This window comes from Petaurus breviceps, unplaced genomic scaffold (genome assembly GCF_028583685.1).
Source record: "Petaurus breviceps papuanus isolate PSGF00001 unplaced genomic scaffold, PetGlider_PUasm1.0 207, whole genome shotgun sequence".
NCBI classification, from domain to species: Eukaryota; Metazoa; Chordata; class Mammalia; order Diprotodontia; family Petauridae; genus Petaurus; species Petaurus breviceps.
Genome location: NW_027185850.1, coordinates 35094479 through 35117692, shown reverse-complemented (window position 1 = coordinate 35117692; position 23214 = coordinate 35094479). Strand labels below are relative to the sequence as shown.

Here is a 23214-nt window from a genome sequence, read left to right as displayed (position 1 = left end):
TTAGTTGTGTCTGAGTGTGATTTCATGGATCATAGCATGCCAGGCCCTTTTATCCTCCACCATCTTCCAAAGTCTGTCCTAGGTTCATGTTTGTTGCTTCCATGATACTATCTATCCTTCTTATCCTCTGCCATCCCCTTTTCCTTTTGCCTTCAGGCTTTCCCAACATCAGGGTCTTTATCTTGCCTTTACATTATGTGGCCAAAGTATTTAAATGTCAGCTTCACTATTTGACTTTACAGTGAACAGCTGGAATTAATTTCTTTAAGTATTGACTGATTTGACCTCCTTGATGTCCACAGGTCTCTCAAAAGTCTTCTCCAGCAGCACAATTTTAAAGTGTTGCTTCTTTGGTGCTCAGCTTTCCTTATAGTCCTACTTTCACAACCATACATTGTTACTGGAAAAAACATAGCTTTAACTATATGGACCTTTGTCAGCAAGGTGATGTCTCTTCTTTTTAAATATGCTGTCCAGATTTGCCATAGCTTTCCTTCCAAGGAGCACCTTTTGCTTTTATGGCTGTAGTTGTCTGTAGTGATCTTTGAACGCAAGAATATAAAATCTGATGCTGCTTCCATTTCTTCTCTCTCTATAACCAGGAAGTGATGGACCAGTTGCCAAGATCTTAGTTTTTTTGATATTAAGCTCCAAGTCAGCTTTTACACTTTTTTTTTCACTCTTATCAAGAAACTTCCTGATTCTCTTAACTTTCTGCCATCACAGTGGTATTGTATGCATATCTGGGATTGTTGATAATTCTCCTGGCAACCTTAATTCCAACTGTTGATTCATCCAGCCAGGCATTTTGCATGATGTATTCTTCATATAAATTAAATAAATAAGGTAAAAATATACAGCCTTGTTCTACTTCTTTTCCAATCTTAAACCAAGAAATTGTTCCACGTCCAGTTCTACTTGTTGCTTCTTGCCTGGAATAGGTTCCTCAGGAGAAAAGTAAAATGATCTGGTACTTCTGTCTGTTTGGGGAGTGGCCACATTTTGTTGTGATCTACAATCAGAGGCTTTAGTGCAGTCATTGAAGCAGAAGTAGATTTTTTTTTTTTCCTGGAACTCTCTTGCTTTCTCCATAATCCAGTGAATGTTGGCAATTTGGTCTCTAGTTCTTCTGCCTCTTCAAAAACCAGTCTTCTGTTAATTCCCGGTTCACATATTACTGAAACCTAGCTTTGAAGAATGCTAAGAATAACCTTGCTAGCATGCAAAATTAGTGCAATTGTTTGGTAATTTGAACGTTCCTTGGCATCACCCTTCTTTAGAATTGGGATGTAATCTGAGCTTTTTTAACTTAGTGGCCACTGTTGAGTTTTCCAAATTTGCTGGCATAATGAGTACAGCACTTTAACAGAATCATCTTTTAGGGTTTTAAATAGCTCAGCTGGAATTCTGTTGTGTCCACTGGCCATATTGCTAGCAGTGCTTCCTAAGGCCCACTTGACTTTATTCTTTAGCATGTGTGGATGTAGATTAGAAACCACACCAGTGGTGGATATTTGTGATGTTAAGAACTTCATAATTCTTTTGTGTATTCTTGCCAAGTCCTCTTAATCTATTCTACTTCTGTTAAGTCCCTACCTGTCTTTTATGATGTCTGTTTTTGCATGAACCTTTCCCTTGATATCTCTAATTTTCTGGAAGAGATCTCTTGTCTTTACCATTCTGTTCTTTTTTTCTATTTCTTTGCATTGCACATTTAAGATAACCTTATCTTTCCTCACTAGTTTCTGGAACTTTGCATTCAGTTGGGTATATCTTTCCCTTCCTCTTTTCCCTTTTACTTTCTTCCTTTTTTCCAGCTATTTGTAAAGCCTCATTAGACAGCCATTTTGCTTTCTTGCTCTTCTTTTTCTTTGGGAAGCTTTTTGTTGCTTTCTCTGGTACAATATTGTGACCCTCTGTCCAGAGTTTGCAGCTACTCTATCTACCAGATCTAATCCCTTAAATCTGTTCATCACTTCCACTTCATCTTCATAAGGGATGTTACGTAGTTCATACTATATGATCTGGTGGTTTCCCCTACTTTCTTCAATTTAAGTCTGAATTTTGCAATAAGAAGCTCATGATTTAGCCAGGTAATTATATAGATTTTTTCAACCTTTGGCTGCAAAATATATAATCAGTTGGATTTCAGCGTTGACCATCTGGTAACGTCCATGTGTAGAGTCACCTTTTGAATGGTTGGATCACTGCCTTGTTGTGGCAGAGGAGCTTATGTAGCTCAATGAACCTATAAGCTATGTAGTTAGTGCAGGGTTACCTAAGATGAACAGGTCATGGTGAAGAGTTCTGACAAAAGGTGATCCACCGGAGAAGGAAATGGCAAACTACTTCAATATCTTTGACAAGAAAACCCCATGAACGGTACTAACATGAGAAAAGAGATGACATTGAAAGATGAGGCTCTCAGGTTGGAAGGTGTGTATAGGCTACGGGGGAAGAAGAGAGGACAACTGCAAGTAGCTGCATTCCTAATGAAGCTGAAAGGATGCTTCTGGTGGCCAAAGGAAAGTCTCATGCTGTAAAAATTAATATTACATAGGAACCTGGAATGGAAGAGCTACGAACCAAGGTAAGCTGGATGTAGTCAAATAGGAGATGGAAAGATTAAACATCAGCATCTTGGGAGTCAGCGAACTTAAAATGAACAGGATGGCTGAATTTAATTCAGGGGATCCTTACATGTACTACTGTGGACAAGAATCCCTTAGGAGAAATGGAATAGTCAATAAAAGGATGAGAAAAGCAGTACTGGGGTACAAGCTCATAAATGACTGAATGATATGTGTTCAAATCCAAGGCAAACTTTTGAACATCACAGTATACAAGTCTGTGCTTCAACCCCTAATACCAAAGAGACCAAAGTTGATTAGTAATATGAAGATCTACATCTTCTAGAAATAACACACACACACAAAAGATTGTCTTCATCCTACGGGAATGAAAAAAAAAAAGCAGGAAATTAAAAGATAATTGGAATAACAGGCAAGTTTGGCCTTTGACTACAAAGTAAAGCAGGGCAAAGACTAATAGAATTTTTGCAAGATAGCTCAATGGTCATAACAAACACCCTTTTTACCAGATGGTCAACATCAAAATCAAATTGATTATATATTTTGTTTAGCATAGTGCCCGTCACAAACTAGATGCTTATTAAATGTTTATGCTTACTGTGAGATGTAATATATATATAGACATATATGTCTATATGTAATACACACATATATGCACACTGATTCCATGTTATATATATGTATATACATACACACACACACAGATTTCATCGGCTCCTGGTGTGGAAACTCCCTTTCCCAATGCAGACGCACCAGCATCTGTGACTTAGCAGAGACGTCCTCTGAACTTCTGGGACTCAGGACGCGTCTTACAGGGTCCGAGCGGGATCGGAACCTAGGTCTTCCCCGTTCCAAGCCCAGCACTACCTAGTTCGTCGCCGCCACATTAAGTGACATCTGTGTAGCACTCTGACAGTGCTTCTCACCCACTGTCTCGTGGGGCCCTCACAACGACCCCTCCGGGTCGGCGCCACAGGTCTTTGACAGACGCAAAAAGTGAGGCGCAGAGGGCTGGGGGGTGTAGGAGGCAGCCTATGGCCCCAAGTCTGGCACTGTTTTTTCTTCCTGCCCCTAAACAATAGGCCTGAGGATCCCCTTTATGGCATTTGGATAAATCCGAGGAGACCCTCCCCCCTGGCAGGCGCCCCGCCCTTCCCAGGCACCCCAGGGGCGGCCCATTGCCCACCCCTCTAGCTCCGGCCTCGCCTCCTCTCCCCGCCTCGCCCCTCCCCGCCCCGCCCCCACCTGTTGTGGGGGAGGGGGCCGGGCTGGGGAGAACCCTGGAGTGACGTAAGCAGCATCTTCCCTTCTTTTCCTCCCCCGCTCGGCCCCGCCCCTTCCACGCGCATCTCCGCCAATCGCGGGCCGCGCTCCTTCGGTGACCTTTTCCGGCCCGCCAGGCTCCCGCCCCCTCCGTCCCCGGCAGCCTCATTGTCGCGGGAGGCGCCTGAGGTGAGAGCATCTTGTTCTGTCCCCTTAATCACCTTAGTCGCCTCAGCCCCCAGAGCCGGAGCCGCCGCTTGGGGTCTCCCGGCCCGACGCGCCCGCCCGCCATGGAGTACGTTAAAGGTGAGCCCTCAGGAGCCCGCGCGGGGCCTGCCTGGCCCGGCCCCCCTCAAGATGGCCGGGGCTGCTTGGGTGGGGGGAGGGGGTCTCAGTGTGGCGCCCCGGGGAGGCCCCGCGCCTAGGCCTCGGCCCGAGCTGGGGAGGGGGTAGGGAGATTGGTGCGTAGGAGCGGGCGAGGCCGTCCCGACCTCGGCAGTCCCCCCCGGAGCCCGCCCCGGCCCGGTCCTGCGGGCGCTTTGTTTCCGAGGGGCGTCCGATCCCGGGGGCGGGGTGACCCTTTGGTGGGCCCCGGACCCCCGCGGCGGACCCTTCCTGAGGAGCACGCCCTTAAAGGCGCTCAGTAAATCCCAGACTCACAAGGAGAAGAGGGCCAGGGCTCCAAACACTGAAGGAGAAACGTTCCCTCCCCGCCCCCCAGGATAAAGCCCTCCTCCCCGGCACAAAGACGGGGCGCTCTCCGCGCGTTCGCTCCCTGCACTGTAGGAGCCTTGGAAGGTCGCGAACCCCCAGGGTCCCGGGCTCCCTTGCTGGGGCGACTTGGCCCCCGGGACCCTTCCCCTCCTTTGGGTGTTGTCTGAGATGGAGGCTGGAAGCGACCTGGTAGTCGAGTCATTCAGCTCCTTCCGTACGCCCCAAACGGGCAGGCCATGCCCCTCCCTGCGCGTCCAGCTGGAGAAATAACCCGCATGCAGGTGCATAGAAAACACCCCGAGAGCCCCGAGGCACCGCTCTGGGGGAGGGGCGCTGACGGCCCGGAGGCCTCTGGAAGGAGGCCCCGTCGGGTCCGAGCCCTCCCGGGCCGTGAGGATGAATTATCTGCAGACTGAAGATAACCCCAAGTGTCCCCTGGCTTGTTGGTGTTTGGAGCTAGCCAAGGCTTACTGCCTCAGTGGGCCCCTAGGGTGAGCTGGGTATTTCACCGATTGTCCCTCTGGGTGAGTTTTTAGAAGGCCCTTTATCATAAAGTCCAGTAGCAGTGCCAAGGACAGAAAGACTGTGATGTGTTTATGCCGGCTTGCAGGGTGGCTTTGAAGTCAGTGGCTGTTGTAACAGGCTTTATTGCTGAGGTGGGCAACATCCTCTAGCTTTCTTCCTGGGGTAATGTCCTTCAGTATCTGGATATATGTCTTTATCTGTGATAAAGCCTGCTTTGGAGTCATTAGTTCTAGTACAGTACCACTGATAGTGCTCTGCATGATAGTGCTGTGTGTGTTGACCAACCTGAAAAGCAGCCTCTGGTCAGATCAGAACTTTAAAAAAGTGCCCTTCACTACTAGACATGTTCACAGACACAAAGCAGGTCATTGTTGATAGCCAAGTAGTCTTGCAAATGATCAAGAGGAAAGTACACAAAGGAAAGACATAATTTTAGTGTTATGTCCTTGTCACATCACCCAACCTTTAGACAAATTTCCAAAAAAAGAGTATTGATGTGTTTGAATTTCCCTTCGTTTCCTTGCCCACCTTTTATTGAAGCTTCTTTGCTTAAAATAAACAGCAAATGAAGGTCAGCGTCAGACAAAATGCTGGGACAATTCACAGAATTAGTCCTGGAATAACCAAAAATTTTGATTACTTTTCTAGGAGAAAAAAAAATCTATTGTCTTAATTGGTTGTAAGGAAGAAAAGAAAACAATTTTTCCTGGTTTTCTTTTGCATTGAAATGGAAAAAAGTATCACGTTCACTGAAAAATAATTCAAAAGATTACTTTTTAATCTGTCCTCTTTTGTTTGCATGCTTTAAATTAATAAAAATTATAACATCTGAGAATGTGTCTGGAAGTACAGTAGCATTGTTGTGTATCTTTCAGAAATTATTATTTGATGTTATTTGAAGTAGGTTTTTGTGTCACTCTTTTGAAGTAGGAAATCCATTTGCCATTTGTTGGCAAGGGCCTCTTGTTTAGTCTTTTATATCAAGAACTAATTTGATAGATATAGTTCCAAATGATGACAGCTAGAAATGGTTAGAGTTAGGAGCAATTTTTAAAAAGCATTTTTCTTGCTGCTATTGGGAGATGGACCTGAGACCAACTGTAGTTTGAGTACCAACTTCGGCTAAGTACCATGAAATGATCAGTTTATTTTTGTAGGTTTAGAACTGGAAAGGTCATTAGAATTCATGGGGGTTAATAACTATCTACAAAATGTTACGAGCTCCTCCACCCCCAATTTTTTGCTTTCCTTTTAATTTTGGTTGCATTGGTTTTGTACTTTGTCCAAAAACTTTTTAATTTTATGTAAAATTATCTATTTTTCATTTTGTAATGCTTTCTATATCGTGTTTGGTCCTAATTCTTCCTTTATCTATAGATCTGACTAGTAAACCAATCCATGCTCTCTAATTTGTTTATATTATCACTGTTATGTGTAAATCATGAACCCATTTTGACCTTATCTTGGTATAAAGTGTGAGATGTTGACAAATATACTGAGTTTCTACCATACTGTTTTCCAGTTTTCCCAGCAGTTCTTGTCAGATAATGAGTTTATTTGGAATTCAAAACTTATTAAAAAAGTTTAAAAATTATTTAACATGTAATTGGGGGAAAATTAAATATTACAAAGTAAATTTTTAAAAAGTATAATTCGTCTTTTGCATGAAATGTACGTTTTATTATGTATTAGTATTGCGTTTAAAGGTTATGGTTTACAAAGGATCCTACATATATTATTTTATGTCTTTTTAGCAATCTGGTGAGTAGGTCACGCAAGTATTTTATATCCAATTTACAGATAGAGAAATGAGACTCAAGGAGGTTCAGACTTGCCTACTCTCTTACTTCACCACAGCCATAATCCTCTTACTCTAAAACTAGTATTTTTTCCATTACATCACAATGCATTCAGATTTTAAAGGGATTTTAGGCTAATACAGGAATTGTTATTTCCTGAGGTAGAGAACTGTGTCTTGCAGTTTAGATTACCATTAATCTATGACTTAGTAAGTTAAACTACTTTCTTTAGGTCACACACAGCTGGTGTCTGAAATGACATATGAATCCGGATCTTCTCCCAAGCCCAGTGCTATGTCTACTATACTCACACTGTGTCTAAGACAGGGGTTCTTAACTTTATGTGTGTCATGGACTTTTGTGGCAGTTTAAGCCTCAGGACCCCTTCTCAGAATAATTGTTTTTAAATATATAAGATAAAATACATACAATTACCAAGAAAATTGATTATGTTTAAATAAAGTTATTAAAATATAAAATGAAAGTATATTCACAAATCTCTCATGTTAGGAACTCCTACTCTAAGAGAATTTTTAACCTGGGCTTCAAATATCTTCTTCAGTTCACCAACTCCATTTGTTATTTGAGGGCTTTCTATATCTTACCCCCCCGCCCCGCCCCGTCCCGTTCTGCGGGACCAAGTTATTCGTGGGGCCGAGGAGGAGATAAAATGGTAAAAGTCAAACTATTATCATATTGATCTTGGTAAAGCCGTAGACCCCAAGACACACCCCGGTCCCAGTTAGTATATTTTTTACCAGAACTAAATTGGATGCGCAGGGGATGGCACCACCCTGAGCACTCCTGGCTATTCCTCCACTCTGTACTATGGGGGAAAGGGTGTGTATAGTTAGCTTTAACCGTAATAAAATCCCAGGAGGAGGAGGGATGCCAGTAGGTGTCCCCAGTGGTTTCGCAGCTCCAGCTGTAGCAGTAGTAGTCTGCTAAGCCTCCGCACTTGGAGTTTAGGGCGCGATTTCTATGATAACCAGGGCAGACATAGAAGGAATAGCCTCTTAACCTACTCCTTCGCCCCTGACCCCCGCAGCCTCCCCATGCAGGAAGACCGGCTCTATTTGGAAAGGATGTGGGGGGTATCTTTCTACATCCCAGTCGGCTGGTGCCCCTAAAGCTAATTTGCAAAGATCAGGGTATAGGGTAGGCCACCAGTCTTCAGATGTTATTTTTGACTCACTCCACACTGTATCACCTACTCCATTTATTACCAGCCAGGTATGGTTGAGAAGCTGGTACGAAGGTGCCAGGGATGGCCCTGAAGATGACAAACAGGCAAAGGATCATTGTGATGTCTGGCAGGCTCGTCTGGTTCATGACGTCTCCTGAAACAAAGCACAGTTAGAAGACTTCTCAGGGAGATTCCTGGGCGAGTTGTGAAGTTTTATCAGGCGCTCTGGAAGCCATCTGGCGTTTTGTGCTTGTGTATCATAGACGCAGGCATGTCCTTTGCCCCAGATAAGGACCGGGTCGGGGCCCTGCCATTTATTGGACAGTGGATCTTTCCACATGGCCTGTGCATAAGTGCTTGCTGTGGATGAATGCCAGAGGCGGTCGGCAGCGGTTTTGCCATTAGCGTCATAAGTGAGGAAATTCAAAACAAACATTGCATGGTTTAGGAGGGTCTTAAAATTCCCTGCTCTGGGGTATAACATATCCCCCCCTGATTGTAATTTTAAGATCATATTTTTTAATGTTTGATGAGCTCTTTCAACTATGCCTTGGCCTTGAGGATTATATGGGATGCCTGTGATGTGCTTAATCCCCATTTGGGCGCAGAACTGTCGGAAAGCAATGCTAGTGTAACCAGGCCCATTATCAGTTTTGATAGTTTGGGGCTGTGGGAGGACCACTAGGGAGGCAAGAATGTGATAAATCACATGTTTAGAAGCTTCGCCCGTTTGGAGGGATGCAAAGAGGAAGCCGCTAAAGGTGTCAGTGGAGACATGAACATATTTCAATTTACCAAAAGGTGGATAATGGGTAACATCCATTTGCCATATTCCCCCGGGGCACTAACCCCCGGGGATTTACTCCCAAATGAGGTTCAGGTAGGAGGGTCAGGCAGCCCTTGCACTGACGCACTATTTGTCGTGCTTGTTCACGAGTGATGGAGTATCTATCGCAACCTAAGGGTTTGTGCATTAAGATGGTGCAAGGCATGGGCTTTTTGTGCAGCGGAAAGAGGGGAATCAGTGAGATCAACGGCCACCAGTTGAGTGGCTTGATCGACTTCATCATTTCCTTCTGCCAATGGACCGGGCAGGTCTGAATGGGCCCGGACAGGACCAATGAAAAAGGGGCAATTCGGGCAAGAATAAGATGTTGAAGTTCTGCAAATAAGGGAGAGGCATTAGTTGAAGGGCGAATGAAAGGAACTGTTTCCAGAAGGGGGACAGAGTGTGCTATATAAGCACTATCAGTATCCAAATTAAAAGGTTCTTGCAAGAGCTCAAAGACCTAATAATGGCTACAAGCTCAACTAATTGTGCAGATAAAAAATGGGTATTAAAGCAGGATACCTGACCATCAATGCTAAATGCAGCAACATCCGTGGAGGAGCCGTCGGTAAAAACCAAACGGGCTCCTTGAATTGGTGTTGTTTTTGTTCCTTTGGGGAAAACCACAGGCGTCCTTTGCAGGAAATGAATCAATCTATTTGAAGGGAAATGATTATCAATAGTGCCATGAAAGGAAATAGAACTAATAGCCCAATCATCATCATTCTGAACGAGCCACTGTACTTGTGCAGCAGCATAGGGGGATACAATATGATTGGGGTCTTTACCAAAAAGTTTTAAGGCAGCCCCCCTGCCAAGGCGCAAGAGGGTAGCAACCAAATGGGGATAGGTGGGTAAAATCTTAGAGGGGGATGGGCAAATGGATCCAAAAAAGTGGTTCTCGTTGCCAAAGCAATCCCGTGGGCACAAAAAGGGTGGGAAATATGAGGAGCCAAAGGGGTTGAAGGGGTGCATAATACCCTATGTGCTGATCACAAATGGCACGCTCAACCGTAATAAGAGCTTTGCGCGCCTCAGGAGTAAGGTGGCGGGGGGAGGATGGGTCAGAGTCCCCTTTCAAAATGTCAAACAGGGGCCTTAACTCCCCTGTAGTGAGTTTCAAATAAGGTCTCAGCCAGTTGATATCTCCAAGGAGCCTCTGGAAGTCATTAAGTGTGTGAAGGCAGTCTACCCTTAATTGGAGTTTTTGTGAGAAGACATGATTAGTGAGGAGCTCAAAACCCAAAAACAACTGGGGAGGCTGGGTTTGGATCTTTTCAGGGGAAATTAAGAGCCCGCGGGACTGTAGAGCCGCAACGAGCGATTGACAGATTTTGGACAGGTACGGCTCATCAGGTCCTGCTAGGAGGATGTCGTCCATATAGTGGATAATATAAATCTCTGGGTGGCGCAACCGGAATGGATCTATAGTCTGGGCCTCGGGGGAGGACCCTCCATTGGAAACGGGGAGAAGGGCCCACACAATTAACTATAGGGAGGCTAAAGGCAAAACGTTTGCAATCATCAGGATGTAAGGGGATGGAAAAGAAACAATCCTTTAAATCAATAATGATCTTAGAAAATCCTTTCGGAATGGCTACAGGGGAGGGGAGCCCCAGTTGAAGTGCTCCCATAGGGATCATGGTTTTATTAACTGCCCTAAGATCATGCAGTAAGCGCCACTTTGCTGAACGCTTTTGTATAACAAAAATGGGGGTATTCCAAGGTGATGTGGAGGGCTCAATGTGCCCTGCAGCCAGTTGTTCCTGCACTAATTCCACAGCTGCAGCTAGCTTTGTTATGGATGAGGGCCACTGGTCGATCCAGACGGGAAGGTCATCCTTCCAGGTGATTTTGTCTGCCTGGTGTGCAGGGGGACCAGTGGCCCTTACAAAAAATGGTTGTGGAAACCCAAGCCTGCACGACCCACCTTAGGGGCAGTCGATATGGGGGTCAAACGTCCCTGTTTGTTTTTTTCCCAGGCCTTGTCCTGGAAGGAATCCCTGGGAGAGCATCTGCTGGGCCACAATCGCATTGGGGCTGCACATAATGACTCCCATCTGAGAAAGGATGTCCCTACCCCAGAGATTAACAGGCAGTCCAGGGACCACAAATGGCCAGACAGTACCAGCATTTCCTTCATTATCCTTCCAGGGTAACCATTGGGAGCTTTGGAGGGTGTTCTTGGACTGACCAATGCCTTGTAAGTGGGTTATGGAGGCCTGCAAGGGCTAAGCAGTGGGCCAGGCTTCTTGTGACAAAACGGTAGAGTCAGCCCCAGAATCTAGAATACCTTCAAAAATCCTACCCTGTATTGTGAGCTTAAGAGTAGGGCGTTCTTGAGAGATGGCCTGGACCCAGTACAGGTCGGATGATCCGGGCCGGGATACTCCGCGCCTTTTGACAAGGGCAGGGTAAGCAGTATCCAGGGGGAGCGGCAAGGCCTGGGCCAAGCGTTGTCCCTTATCAATCGAGAGGGGGCCATAGGGGGTGGTAGCAAGCAACTGAATCTCCCCGGTATAGTCATTATCAACCAGGGAGGGGTGAATCATCAGGCCAGCAAGGGTGGAGGACGCGCGACCCATAATAAAGAAATAAGAATTCAGTGGGGGAGGGCCAAAGACACCCGTAGGAATGGTCTGCACCCCATCTTCTGGGTTCAGTATTGTGGGGGAGGCAGCACATAGGTCCACCCCTGCGCTCCCTGTTGTTGCTCGGCAAAGGGGGGGGTACTGGGCGAGGCTCGTACAAAGGGAATGGGTTGAGGGGCCCGGGGCTGGCCCCTCTGGCCATTTCCCAGATGGGAGGGTGAGGGTTGGCCGCAGAGACGGACTGACAAGTATTGGCCCAATGTTTCCCCTTACAACAACGAGGGCAAACAGTAGAGGGTTGATTTAACTGTTTTGGAGGGCCTGCAGAGGGTGGGGTGTCCCCAGGGCATTGGCGAGCAAAATGACCAGGCTGGCCGCACTGGAAACAATTTCTAGGAGGCCCGCCTACTTGGAATGCCGCTCCTATAGCTAAATGCACGGCATGTGACATTTTGGAAGCAAGGGGGTCTACATTGCGGCACAACGAACCATCTCATCAAGGGATTTCTCTCTCCATTTGCCGGGTAATACAGCTCGGCAGGCATTATTAGCATTCTCATAAGCTAAGCGCTTAACAAGCTGGTCATTAGTAGCCTCCTGCCCCAGGGTCCTCTCAGTGGCTTCTAATAGGCGGCTGACATATTCAGAAAAATCTTCCTGCCCTCCCTGAAGGATCTTATTAAGGGGGGCAAAGGGGGAGCCAGTGTTGGGCGGGGATCGCCATGCGTCTGGGCCAAAAGCCCCACAGGGAAACGCCGCTGTAGGTCTTCTGCCGCATATTTCCCTTGTCCACTAAGTTTCTCATAAGTCTAGTTCGCAGAAGGCGAACGTGGAGATTTCAAGTTAGCAGCGGCAGCAGACTGGCAGCGATCGAAAAAATCTGCCTTCCAGGTTAGGAATTGCCCGCGTGAAAGGACTGCTTGAACTACACGGACCCATTCTCGGGGGAGCATATGGCCTCCACGGGACATGGCTTCAAGGGCTGAGAGTGTGAAAGGCGCATTAGGTCCGTAAGATTTGACTGCAGCGTTCAGATCCTTTAAAGTCTTAAAATCTAATTTACGGAACCCTGCAGGGGGAGCACCTTGTGCCGCATGAGTCTCATCCTCACTTTCGTTTTCATCCTCATTCTCCCCCTCACTATCCGATTCCTCTTGTGAGTCATCAGTAGCGGAGGGCTTTACGGCAGAAGTGGAGGGGCCATCGGAAGGAGGGGCGGACTTATCGGAGCGGGTTACTACAGGAAGGGTTAACCTTACATCTTTGGTTTTATGAGAGGGTCCCTTCTGGCAGGGAGGCGGGGGAGGACCAACTGAGGGGCCTGAAGCCGGGAGGAGAACAGAATTATGCAGCGTTTTCTGTAAGGAGGAGAGCTCAGTAGAAAGCTGAACAAACTGCTTCTGGAGGTCAAGGACCTCCCGAAGTTCATTAACCTTGGTGGAATGCTGATTTCTAGCTTCTATGAGGGTGGCAGGGGATAAGGCAGGCGAAAGAAGGGCAGGTGCACAAGTCTGAACCACATAAGGAGGAGAAATTTGATGGGGGCTTGTGTTGAGGAGAGGTCCAAGGGGCCCATCAGGGTCATTATAACGAGCTGCCTCATCCTCCAAGGTTGCAGCATCCCCAGGGTCTAAAATATCACTGCTGGATTTTTTTGTAAATATTGGAAAGTTAAGGGAGTTGGCCGTAGATGGCTCCTCCTTGGGAAGGGGGGGATAGAGGGGTTGTCTCGGGGCTGCGGGAATGTCTATTACCACCGACGGGGGCCATTGTAAAAACATCAACAAATATTACCTGTAATGGGGATAAGCTAGAAGCCTTCCCAATAAGACCAGGGGTGAAGCAAGGATGCCCATTATGACTACTATTATTCAATATAGTAATAGAAATATTAGTTATAGCACTAAGAGAAGAAAAATAAATCAAAGGAGTTAAAACAGGCAATGAGGAAACAATAACTATCATTCTTTGTGGATGATATAATCGTATACTTAGAGAACCCTAGAGAATCAACTAAAAAACTACCTTAAATAATTAATAATTTTAGCAAAGTTGCAGGATATAAGATAAACCCACATAGATCATCAGTATTTCTTTATATGACCAAAATTTTGCTGGGTAAGTGATTCTTGGTTGTGGTACTAGCTTTGCCTTCTAAAATATCATGTTTCATGACCTCTGATCTTTTTTTTTTTTTTAAGCAATGGGGGTTAAGTAACTTGCTCAAGGTTACACGGTAAGTTATTTCTGGGTGTGGTGCTAAGTATCTGAGCCCGGATTTGATCCCCAGGTCATCCCGACACTGGAGCCGGTACTCTTACTCGCTGAGCCACCTGGCCGCCCCTAAGCAATTGGGGTTAAGTAACTTGCTCAAGGTTACACGGCCAGGTGTTTCTGGGTGGGTGCTAAGTGTCTGAGTCCGGATTCAATCCCCAGGTCATCCTGACACTGGAGCCAGTGCTCTTACTCGCTGTGCTACCTGGCCGCCCCGACCTCTGATCTTTTAATGTTGCAGCTGCCAACTCCTATGTAATCCTCATTGTGGTTCCCTTTATTTGAATTGTTTTTTTCTGGCCACTTGTATTTTTTTCCTTGACCTGATAGTTCTGAAATTTGACTATAATGTTCCTTGGGGTTTTTATTTGGAGATTTCTTTCCTGAGGTGATTAGTGGATTCTTTCAGTGCCTATTTTGCCCTCTGGTTCTAGGACATCAGGATGGTTTTTCTTGATAACTTCTTGAAAGATGCTGTCCAGATCCTCCTTTTGATTATGACTTTCAGGTACTGTAATGATTCTGATACTGTCTCTCTTGAATCAATTTTCTAGGTTAGTTGTTTTTCCCATAAGGTATTTTAACATTTTCTTTCCACTTTTTTTCCATTCTTTTGAATTTGTTTGATTGATGTCTCATAGAGTTGTTAGCTTACATTTGCCCAGTTCTGATTTTTATGGTGTTGTTTTCCTCAATTAGATTTTGTACTTTCTTTTCTATTTGGCCAGTAGTACTCTTAAGGAGTTATTTTCTTCAGTGGATTTTTTATATCTCCTTTTCCATTTGGTCAGTTCTGCTTTTGATGCCGAGCACTTGAAGGCAGATCTTAGCGGGGATGGCTGTAGTTTGGGGGTGTGTTGAGAGCCAAAATATTTGATTCAGGGCTCAGATTATGTGGGGAGCAAAGGAGGCCTGATCCAGGACTCAGATAAAAATCTTGACAATGTGCTCCAAAGAAGGTCCTTTGAGACATGGCTTTTTTAAGCTTGCTCCTTGGGTTTTTTGATATGGGCTACACTTAAAAGAATGTTGTTTGAGTTTTGAAATCAAAGGCACTACCCCAAGACTTAAGTCGTTGAGGGTCAAAATATTTGATTCTTAGATGGTCGGCTCCTATGCAAATGTCCTCTATGATCTCGACTTTGGCTTCGGTCTTGAAGCCTGCTCTTGAGAGCATCCTTTGTAATGTGACTGCATATGAAAGGAGTTCACTGACTTTTCCTAAGACTTTTTGGCACCTGGATAACAGATCCTTACCAAATTATCTATTCTGTGCTACTTCCAGGATATAACAGGCTAAGATAATGTTAGGAAGACTTGAGTCCTTTTTTCCTTTGTCTTATTTGCTCTATAAAAACCTTGTTCTAAAAATCCATAAATGGAGTTCTTAGTTCTTCCTTGAACTACCCACATGGTCTGGTCATTTCTTAAACACATCTCCGACCATGCTTAGTGCTAGACACTCAGCAGCCTATGGCAAGGGTGGAAGATTAACAAATGAAGGGAAAGGATTGGTCAGATACATAGTATATATTTTGCATTTTAAAACAATAATTTTTTGGGTAGGTTTTTAGATTAATTTTGCAGCTTTAAAAATGGTATGATTATTTTGTTTATTAAAGATTATGAAGCAGAAAGTTGTGAAGCCTTTGGGAGGCAGATCATCTTTAATTAAACAGATATTTGGATATTTGGTTATTTAGTCAGGCAAAAACATCTGACGTTTACATTGCTTTTTTCTTATCTAAGCTTACCAATTTATTATAATACATTTATTTTAAACAAATATTCACACAGTTTTTACTTTTTAAATGCAACTGTGATCTGATTATTACCCATCCAAGTGTTCTTTTCATGTGTGCTGCTTGCCCTTGTTGTATATATCTTTGCAGGGTGATCACTAAATATACTGAGTACATTCTTGTATTTTTTTGATGTGTAGACACATATATATTTCTTAGTCATACCTCTTTCTGAAGACATCCTTTTTGCTTGTTTTATTTATTTTTTGGTACTTCATAGGTGGTAATGTGTTGCAGGATCATAGATTGCAACTTGGAAATAACTTTATGCATGTTCTAGACCAGCTCCCCTTTTTTATGGATAAAAAGCTGAAGCCCAGAGAAGCTCAGTGACTTGCCTGGGTTTGCACAGGTAGCAGGTAGCAGTAGCTAGCCTCTCTCCAGCTGTACCACATGCCCACTCTATACCCCTGCATTGCCTTTTAGGTGACTTTGAAGTCCAATTCTTTAGAGACTTTGGTTGTCCATGTCTTGTAGCCACATAGTACTACTGGAAGAATATCATTGTTATAGGTGTTTGTTTCAGAATAATTAAAGGCACTAATTTTTCAAAGTCAGTCAGTCCAGGCTGTTGTCTTTCTTTCTTGTTAAGTTCTGAATGCATTACATTGTTCTATGTGTATTTTGACCAACCTCTGTGGTTTATCCACTTAATTACATATCGACTAAAGTTAGGATTTTCACCACTGTTTTATTACTCCATGGTTTTTCTTGTGTGATTATGGATTTAGAGAAGCAGTGTGATATAATGTATAAGGACTGAATGAATTTGGAGTCAGAAAAACCTGTGTTCTCATCCTGGCTCCTGTCCAAGTAAGCTGTGGCACAAATCACTGGACAAATCACTTTATCTCATTCAGCCTCTCTTATCTGTAAAATGGAGATAATAACACTTACTTGATAGTTTTTTGCAAAGTCTAATATAATGCAAACTCATAAACCTCTAAACATTTAAATTGTTACCTCATTTTGGAGGCTTTGTTGAGTCTCTGGCAAGGGTCAGGGGTGGGAAATTTCAGCCTAGAGTTCATGGCCCCTGGTTTCCCACCCCTGGGCTAGGCTAATCAGTTTAGTTTTATGCCAGACAATAGTAGGAGATCATTACAGGAAATTCTTTTTCCATTTGGTCTTTGCATTTGACCTCCTTTCTGACAGAGGCAGACATCTTTGACATCTTGTTTTATGCCTCATTTGACATCAATATCAGAGCATCGCTAAATTTATTTGTTACATTTAATTTTTCAAGTAATGCATGATTTTATTAGTTTTTGTTGTCGTCTTTGTAAAAAAATTATTTTTAGTTTTCATCATTCACTTCCATAAACTTTTTGAGTTTTCAATTGTTGTATAATTTTAACATGTGCATAGGAGACATCTTGTTAGAGATCTTTGTAGTGGGGTTTTGTTGTGCCAAATCAAATGCATTTTTATAGTCATCAAACAGTAAGTACTAATGAGATCTTTTAATTGCCTATTCTAGTCAATTGTGTTACTATAAAAATATAATTTGGTATAAAGTAATACTTGCAAAAGCCTGCCTGTTCTAATTTTATGCTTTTATCAGGGATGCCCTTAATGCTTGCATAGATTATTTTTGTGAAATTTTGGTGGAGATGGGAAAGTAGATATAAAGGTCAGTATTTGATATTTTTTTGGTCACCTTAGTTTTTTTTCTAAACTTTTTGTTTTCCTTCTCCACTCCCTTTCAGTACTTTAAAGTTTGATCCTCTTGTGCTCTGAAAACTATCCTGCTTCCAGTATGGATGTCTTCTCCATCTTTTAAAATTTTCTTTAAAGATGTTGTTTATCATTCTTGACCTCTCTGAAACTTTATATGATGTCAGTTCACATCTCCCCCTAGATATTCTCTCTCTTCCATGTGTTTTTTTTTTTTAATGACACTGCACTTTTGTGGTTCTCCACTTGTCTGACTATTCCTCTTCAGTGACATTTGCTTAATATTCATCCAGGTCATGCCCCATTGTTGTCCCCAAAGGACATGTCTTGGGCCTTTTCCTCTTTTTGTTCTGTATTACCTTATTTGATGATCTCATCAGCTCCCATAAATTTAGTTAGCACCTTTATTAAGATTAAGATATAAATCTTAAAGCATAAACCTAAAGCATAAGTCTTACCCATTCCCTCTGCTAAATGATCTCCTGTGATTTAATGTTACTTCCAAGTATTATAGAATTCTCTTTTATCATTTAAAACTCTTCACAAAGGGCCCACTTCCTACGTTTCTTCAATTTTAATCACCTCTTCCAGTCTGAATCCAGATATACTAGTCCTTGTTAGTCCCCCCATAAGACATTCTGATTCTATTCCTTATGTCTACCTTTGAACTGACTGTTTTCTTTGTCTGGAATGTTCTCCTCTGCCCTCATCTCTGGGTAGAAGTGTTTATATTTTAAAATAGGGACCCCCTTCCCCCCAACTGGGCAGTACTTAATTCTAAGAGACAAAACTGATAATAGTAGAATTTCTGGTTATCAGTGACTTTGTAGGGAAATTTTTCTTTTTTTGAAAGGTGGTTACCTTTTTGGCACCACATAGATGGCCTTCCAGTGCCGGTGGTTAGAGAGCATCCTTGCATTGTATTATTACATAGCTTCATGATTCTCATTAACAGATCAATGAACATTTTGGATTTGAATTTAGTATTTATGTATTTGATAGTTGTAAATAGAAAATAGATTTGAAATCACAGAATCTGGTTTCAAAATACCTGATCTTCTGTTTACTAGCTGTGTGGACTTTGTGCTTAACCTGGGTTTTAGCATTGTTTTATGTGAAATGAGTATATTAGATTAGATCAGAGGGCGTCAAACTCCTGAGTGCTGCCCAAACTAGATTAAAATGTAATTGGGAGGTGTTTAACAAAATAAATAAGAATATAATACAACAGAGAGTTAATTTGTTGTTTGTAAGTCAATATGTGGGGTAGCAGAGATCTGTTTCCATTTGAGTTTGACACCACTGAACTAGATAAATTGTTTCTAAGGCCTTTTCTTCCTTAAAACCTATGATCCTGTGAATTGGTTTATTTTCTTGAGTAATGGATTATTGGACATATAGTTCAAATTTAGAGTATAAGTAATTAAATTAGTATTATGTTATGCTTAGCCTTTTTATCCCCTTTTCTTCCTCTCTACAAGTGTTGCTACAAAAGTAAGATTGAGAGTCATTTAGTATTTTGTTTTGTTTTGTGAATTATCATGTTCTCCAGATTCTTCACCTGGTTGCCTCATCTACTGGTGACTAGCCTTCTCCAGTTAGCTAGGCTGGCTGGTCCTTAGATCAAGACAGTCTGTTACTGGGACTGTATGTAAAATCTTTTCCAGTTTGGCAGAACCTGCCAGAACTTGCTGGTGTTCCACTTGGAGCATCTTTCAAGAACTTAGGAATTACTTCCTTGTCTCTGAGGCATCAAAGTAGAAATTTTTTTTGAGTTGACAAGTTTGTGAACTTACTGTGAACACAATTTCCCCTTCTCTATAAACTGGAAAACAAGTAATTTTGGCTTTTAAGCCATAACATCATTTTAGAATGAATTTCTTTAAAATGAATGAACATCTTTTTCAACATTTCCTGACTAATTTACCCATAGATTTTGTAAAGTGAAATGCAGAACTTTTTTAGGAGGAAAAAGGTTGAATTTTGTTTGGCAGGGGCAGTTTTGAGAAATTAGAAACTAAGGTTTATAAGGATAGGATTTTTTTCACTAAAAAAAAAAAAAAACCCAAACCTGTCTATTTGTCTTGTTTGTGCTTCTCTGTAGAAGGAAGGTTATTAGAACTGGAAGGAACCTTAGAGATCATTTAGCCCAACACATAACCCTGAACTGCTCCTATAATAGAGGAAACGTTTTGCTTGGAGCTCAATTTTCAATTGTTGAGGATTGACCTAATGACTAAATATTAACTAGAAAAGAAGATGGATGAAAACAGTATGTAAAACTTTTTTTTTACAAGTATACAAGCATATATATAATGTCATATATATTATGATTAGAAGTTACAAATCTCCATTGAAGATGAAATACTTGAATATCAATGTATCTTAAATGAAAATTTTTTTGTTTATAAAATCATTTTAATTGAAAACATCTAATTAAAAAATTTAAAACCCAATATTTTATTTGATAAATTATTGCTGCTTTCAATATAACTTTGATAATATGTGCTTCGGTAAAAACTGAAGAAACCTTGCCTTATAAAACATGTTAATAGTAGAGAGATGTTTTCGTTAGTAGATTATGTGGCATAGTGGGCAGACCACTGAATTCTTGTCTTAAGACCTGGATTTCTAGTTTCCCTTCCACTCTTTACTGGACTGTATGACTTTGGTAAGCTGCTTACCACTCAGTTTATGTTTCTCCATTTGTAAAATGGGGATAGTACTATGCCCCCTCATTTGCAGGATGGTGGTGCAGTGAAAATGAGTTATTATGTGACTTTTATAAATTGTAAAAATGTATGCTGAAGTTATAGAAGTTATTATATTACATAAAACTTATTAATGAAATTAGTCCTCTTAACCTCATACCAGCACCAAACTGCTGATATTTCTATACAACTTTTCAAGTTTGCCAAGAGTTATATTGTATGATGTATGCAAATTGTAGTAGATGCTTGAGAAATGCATGTAGACTTAACTTTTTTTATTTGTCCTCATTTCAACCTCCTAAAAACTGTTTTGAGATTGGTGTTTCAGGTATTATTATCCCCAGTTTCAGATGAAGAAACAAGCTGTAGTGCCAGTGCAATATTTATAGCACCCATTATCATAGTAAAGACTGTGACTATAAACATTGCATGACATTCGATCACAAAATATACCAGATTCTCCAGGTAGAGGACAGAAAACCGAATCCCAAAACCAGTAAGCTGATTCCATCATAGTACCAAAGATATTAAGAAGCCATAATGCTGAGAACCACAGCATTCTTCAACCTTCTCACAAACCAATACAAGATCAATATCTACTCACAAGCCTATCGACTCCTTGCCTGAGCCATCCTCTCTCTCCCACTGTCTTGCTAGCTCTTACTACCACCTTCCTGTGACTCTGTTTCCCTTCAGCAAACTCCTTCTACCACAGGTTCCATGTGACTGTATTTAGCCTATTAGGGGATAGAGTTTATATTCTCAGCAGGGAGGCTTCCTGTGGGCTCTGCTGTATCCTCCATCACAGGCTCCATGTGATTACATTTAGCCTGTTAGGGGGTAGAGTTGACTTTCAAAGCAGGGGAGGTCTTCAGACCCCCTGCTAGGTCTGTGAAGGGGCAGGGAAGATCTTCAAACTCCCATTCCCTTTACACAAGCCTAAACAGATTTTAGGTGACTTGTGCAGAGCCAACATAGCTTAGAGGTCAGAATGGTGGCTTAAAGCCTGTTCTTCCTTACTCCACATTCAACCCTCTAGTCCAGTTGTGTCAAACTCATATTGAAATAGGCCACTAAGGCTGCATATTGATTTACAGTACCACATATTAACATTATCTATGTTATATTTTATTTTTATTAATATTTCCCAATTATATTTAATCTGGTTCTGGCCACACTCTCCATCTTTGACACCTGCTCTAATGATTATGCCATACTTTCTGAGCCAGAAGAGGATGGAATTAGGGCACATAATATAATATATGCTGGGGAATATTATTTTTTTTCTAAATAGAAGTTCTGTAACAATACTTTGAGGACAAATGTATGCAGTTTTGGAACTAGAAGGTACCATATAGGCTGGACTATATGGTTTGACTGTCCCACTCCTACTTGTTTCTAAAACACCTGCATCCTTCCCCCAGGGTAACTGAAGCTATCTCTAAGAATATTCTTTGAAGTGAAATGCACAACTTTTTTAGTGGAAAAAAAGTTGAATTTTTTTTTTGTCTAGAGGCAGTTTTGAGTAATTAGAAAGTAAGGTTTATAAGTAAATTCTCATTAAAAACCTATATATTTGTCTTGTTTGTGGAGCTGTCAGGTAAGGGAAGATTAGAAAACATAGGCAGTGACTGATTTCTTTTGCATTTGGCAAGTATGTGAAGCTGAAAATTGTCTGTTGGTTCTTTTTTTCATTTTTTTTCTTTAAATGGAGTTACAATTTAAATAGTGATTTCAAACATGATAGTCTTATTCATTGTACTTCCTCTCAGGGTCAGAGGTGGGATTAAGTTAGGATTCTATTCTCTTGTATTCCTTGAACCTCTAGTTTCAATCATCATCATCACCACCATCATCATAACTAACATTTACATAGTGCTAAGCCCTTTACAATTATTATCCCATTTGAGCCTCATAACAACCCTGGAAGATAGGTACTGTTACCCACACTTTATAGGTGAGGAAATTGAGGTATACTAAAGTGATGTGACCTGTCCAGGGTCGCACAGCTAGTAAGCTTTTGAGGCTGGATTTGACCTCAGATGTTCCTGACTCAGGCCTGGTGGCCTATCTACTGCACTAGCTACCTCAGAGTATGATCTGACAATCTCTTTGGGTCCCTGAGATCCTGGGGTTTCTGGGTTTGGGGTTTCAGCGGTTCTAGTAATTATGAAAATTGTTATTTACATAATAATAATGAGATTTTATTTCAAATATAGTGAATGATGATATCTATATAAACAGAAATTCTTCGGGAGTCTTCAATAATTTTAAAGAATATAAAAGGGGTGAATTGATTCTCCAGTCTATTGTGGAATCTTAATAAGGTAACTACATTGCTAAGAACACCATTCTCAGTCTGTAGGACCTGAAGATAAAGATGATGAAAGCTGTGACTTTTGTCTAAAAGGAGGTTTTCTGAATATTTGAGTTGTGACAGATTGAAATGTTTTAAGCAAACCCATAAAGTAAAGAGAAAGCATAGCACTTGGGACAATTTCTTTTACACATAGATAAATTGTTTAGGAAACTCTGATGGAGCTATTTTTCTTTAATTTTTTTAAAAATTAGTTGCTTTTCTTTTGCTTATCAGCATGCTGGGGTTGAGCTATATGCTTTTAATTTTTGAAATTCATGAGCAGAATAATGAACTCCAGGGTCAGATGCAAAGGACAGCTCATTTTATGCTGGTCTTGAATTTGTATGAGTGCTAGAAACAGTCTTGCCTTTAGAGTGAGCAGTAATGACTTTTTTTTTCTCTTTTAGGATTAGATCGGGATTACCGCCTTGGATTTTATGGAGGTCTGACATTTAAAGTTATTTGTCCAAAAATTCTTCATTTTTGTGCCAGTAAAGGTGAGCTTAATTTAGTTTTTTTTTTAAATTTTTTATAGGGATCGATCGTGACTATGGCCATAGCTCCTATGGGGGTCGAAGATCCATGGACTCCTCCTATCTAAACCAGTCATATGTCATGGACAGTCATAGTGGTGGTGTTGGTGGTAGTAGTAGTGGTAGCAGGTAAATCACTTAATCACTTGAACAAATGATTCAACAGCTTAAGATTCAGAATAAATTCTTTTAACTTAAATGTTCCTTAGGTACATTGTCTGATGCTTATCATCAACTAATTGACATTAAATTGAAAATTTACCATGAATATCTAAAAGGTGTAATGAATAAAGAAAAATAACTGACAGATAATACTCTTTGTTTCTGGGAAATCCTAAATAGCGAAGAAATATTTTATTG

General features: G+C 41.8%; 1 protein-coding gene across 8 annotated transcripts in view; it reads left to right on the top strand.

Annotated features, from left to right (window-relative positions):
- The first annotated feature begins 3953 nt into the window (after positions 1-3953).
- Positions 3954-23214, top strand: part of LOC138165097 (DBIRD complex subunit ZNF326-like) — a 45728-nt gene continuing 26467 nt past the window's right edge. For 2 of the 8 annotated variants that reach the window (XM_069093256.1, XM_069093252.1), the window contains exons 1-4: positions 3954-4160; positions 14207-14280; positions 22729-22764; positions 22857-22983. Coding sequence is in view for 3 of the 8 variants with exons in the window: in XM_069093252.1 (XP_068949353.1) it covers positions 22904-22983 (80 nt within the window). In the remaining 5 variants the exon portion in view is untranslated. Of the gene's footprint in view, positions 4161-14206; positions 14281-22728; positions 22819-22856; positions 22984-23214 lie in introns of those variants that run through there. The other 6 variants (XM_069093251.1, XM_069093257.1, XM_069093253.1 and 3 more) reach the window with 6 other exon arrangements.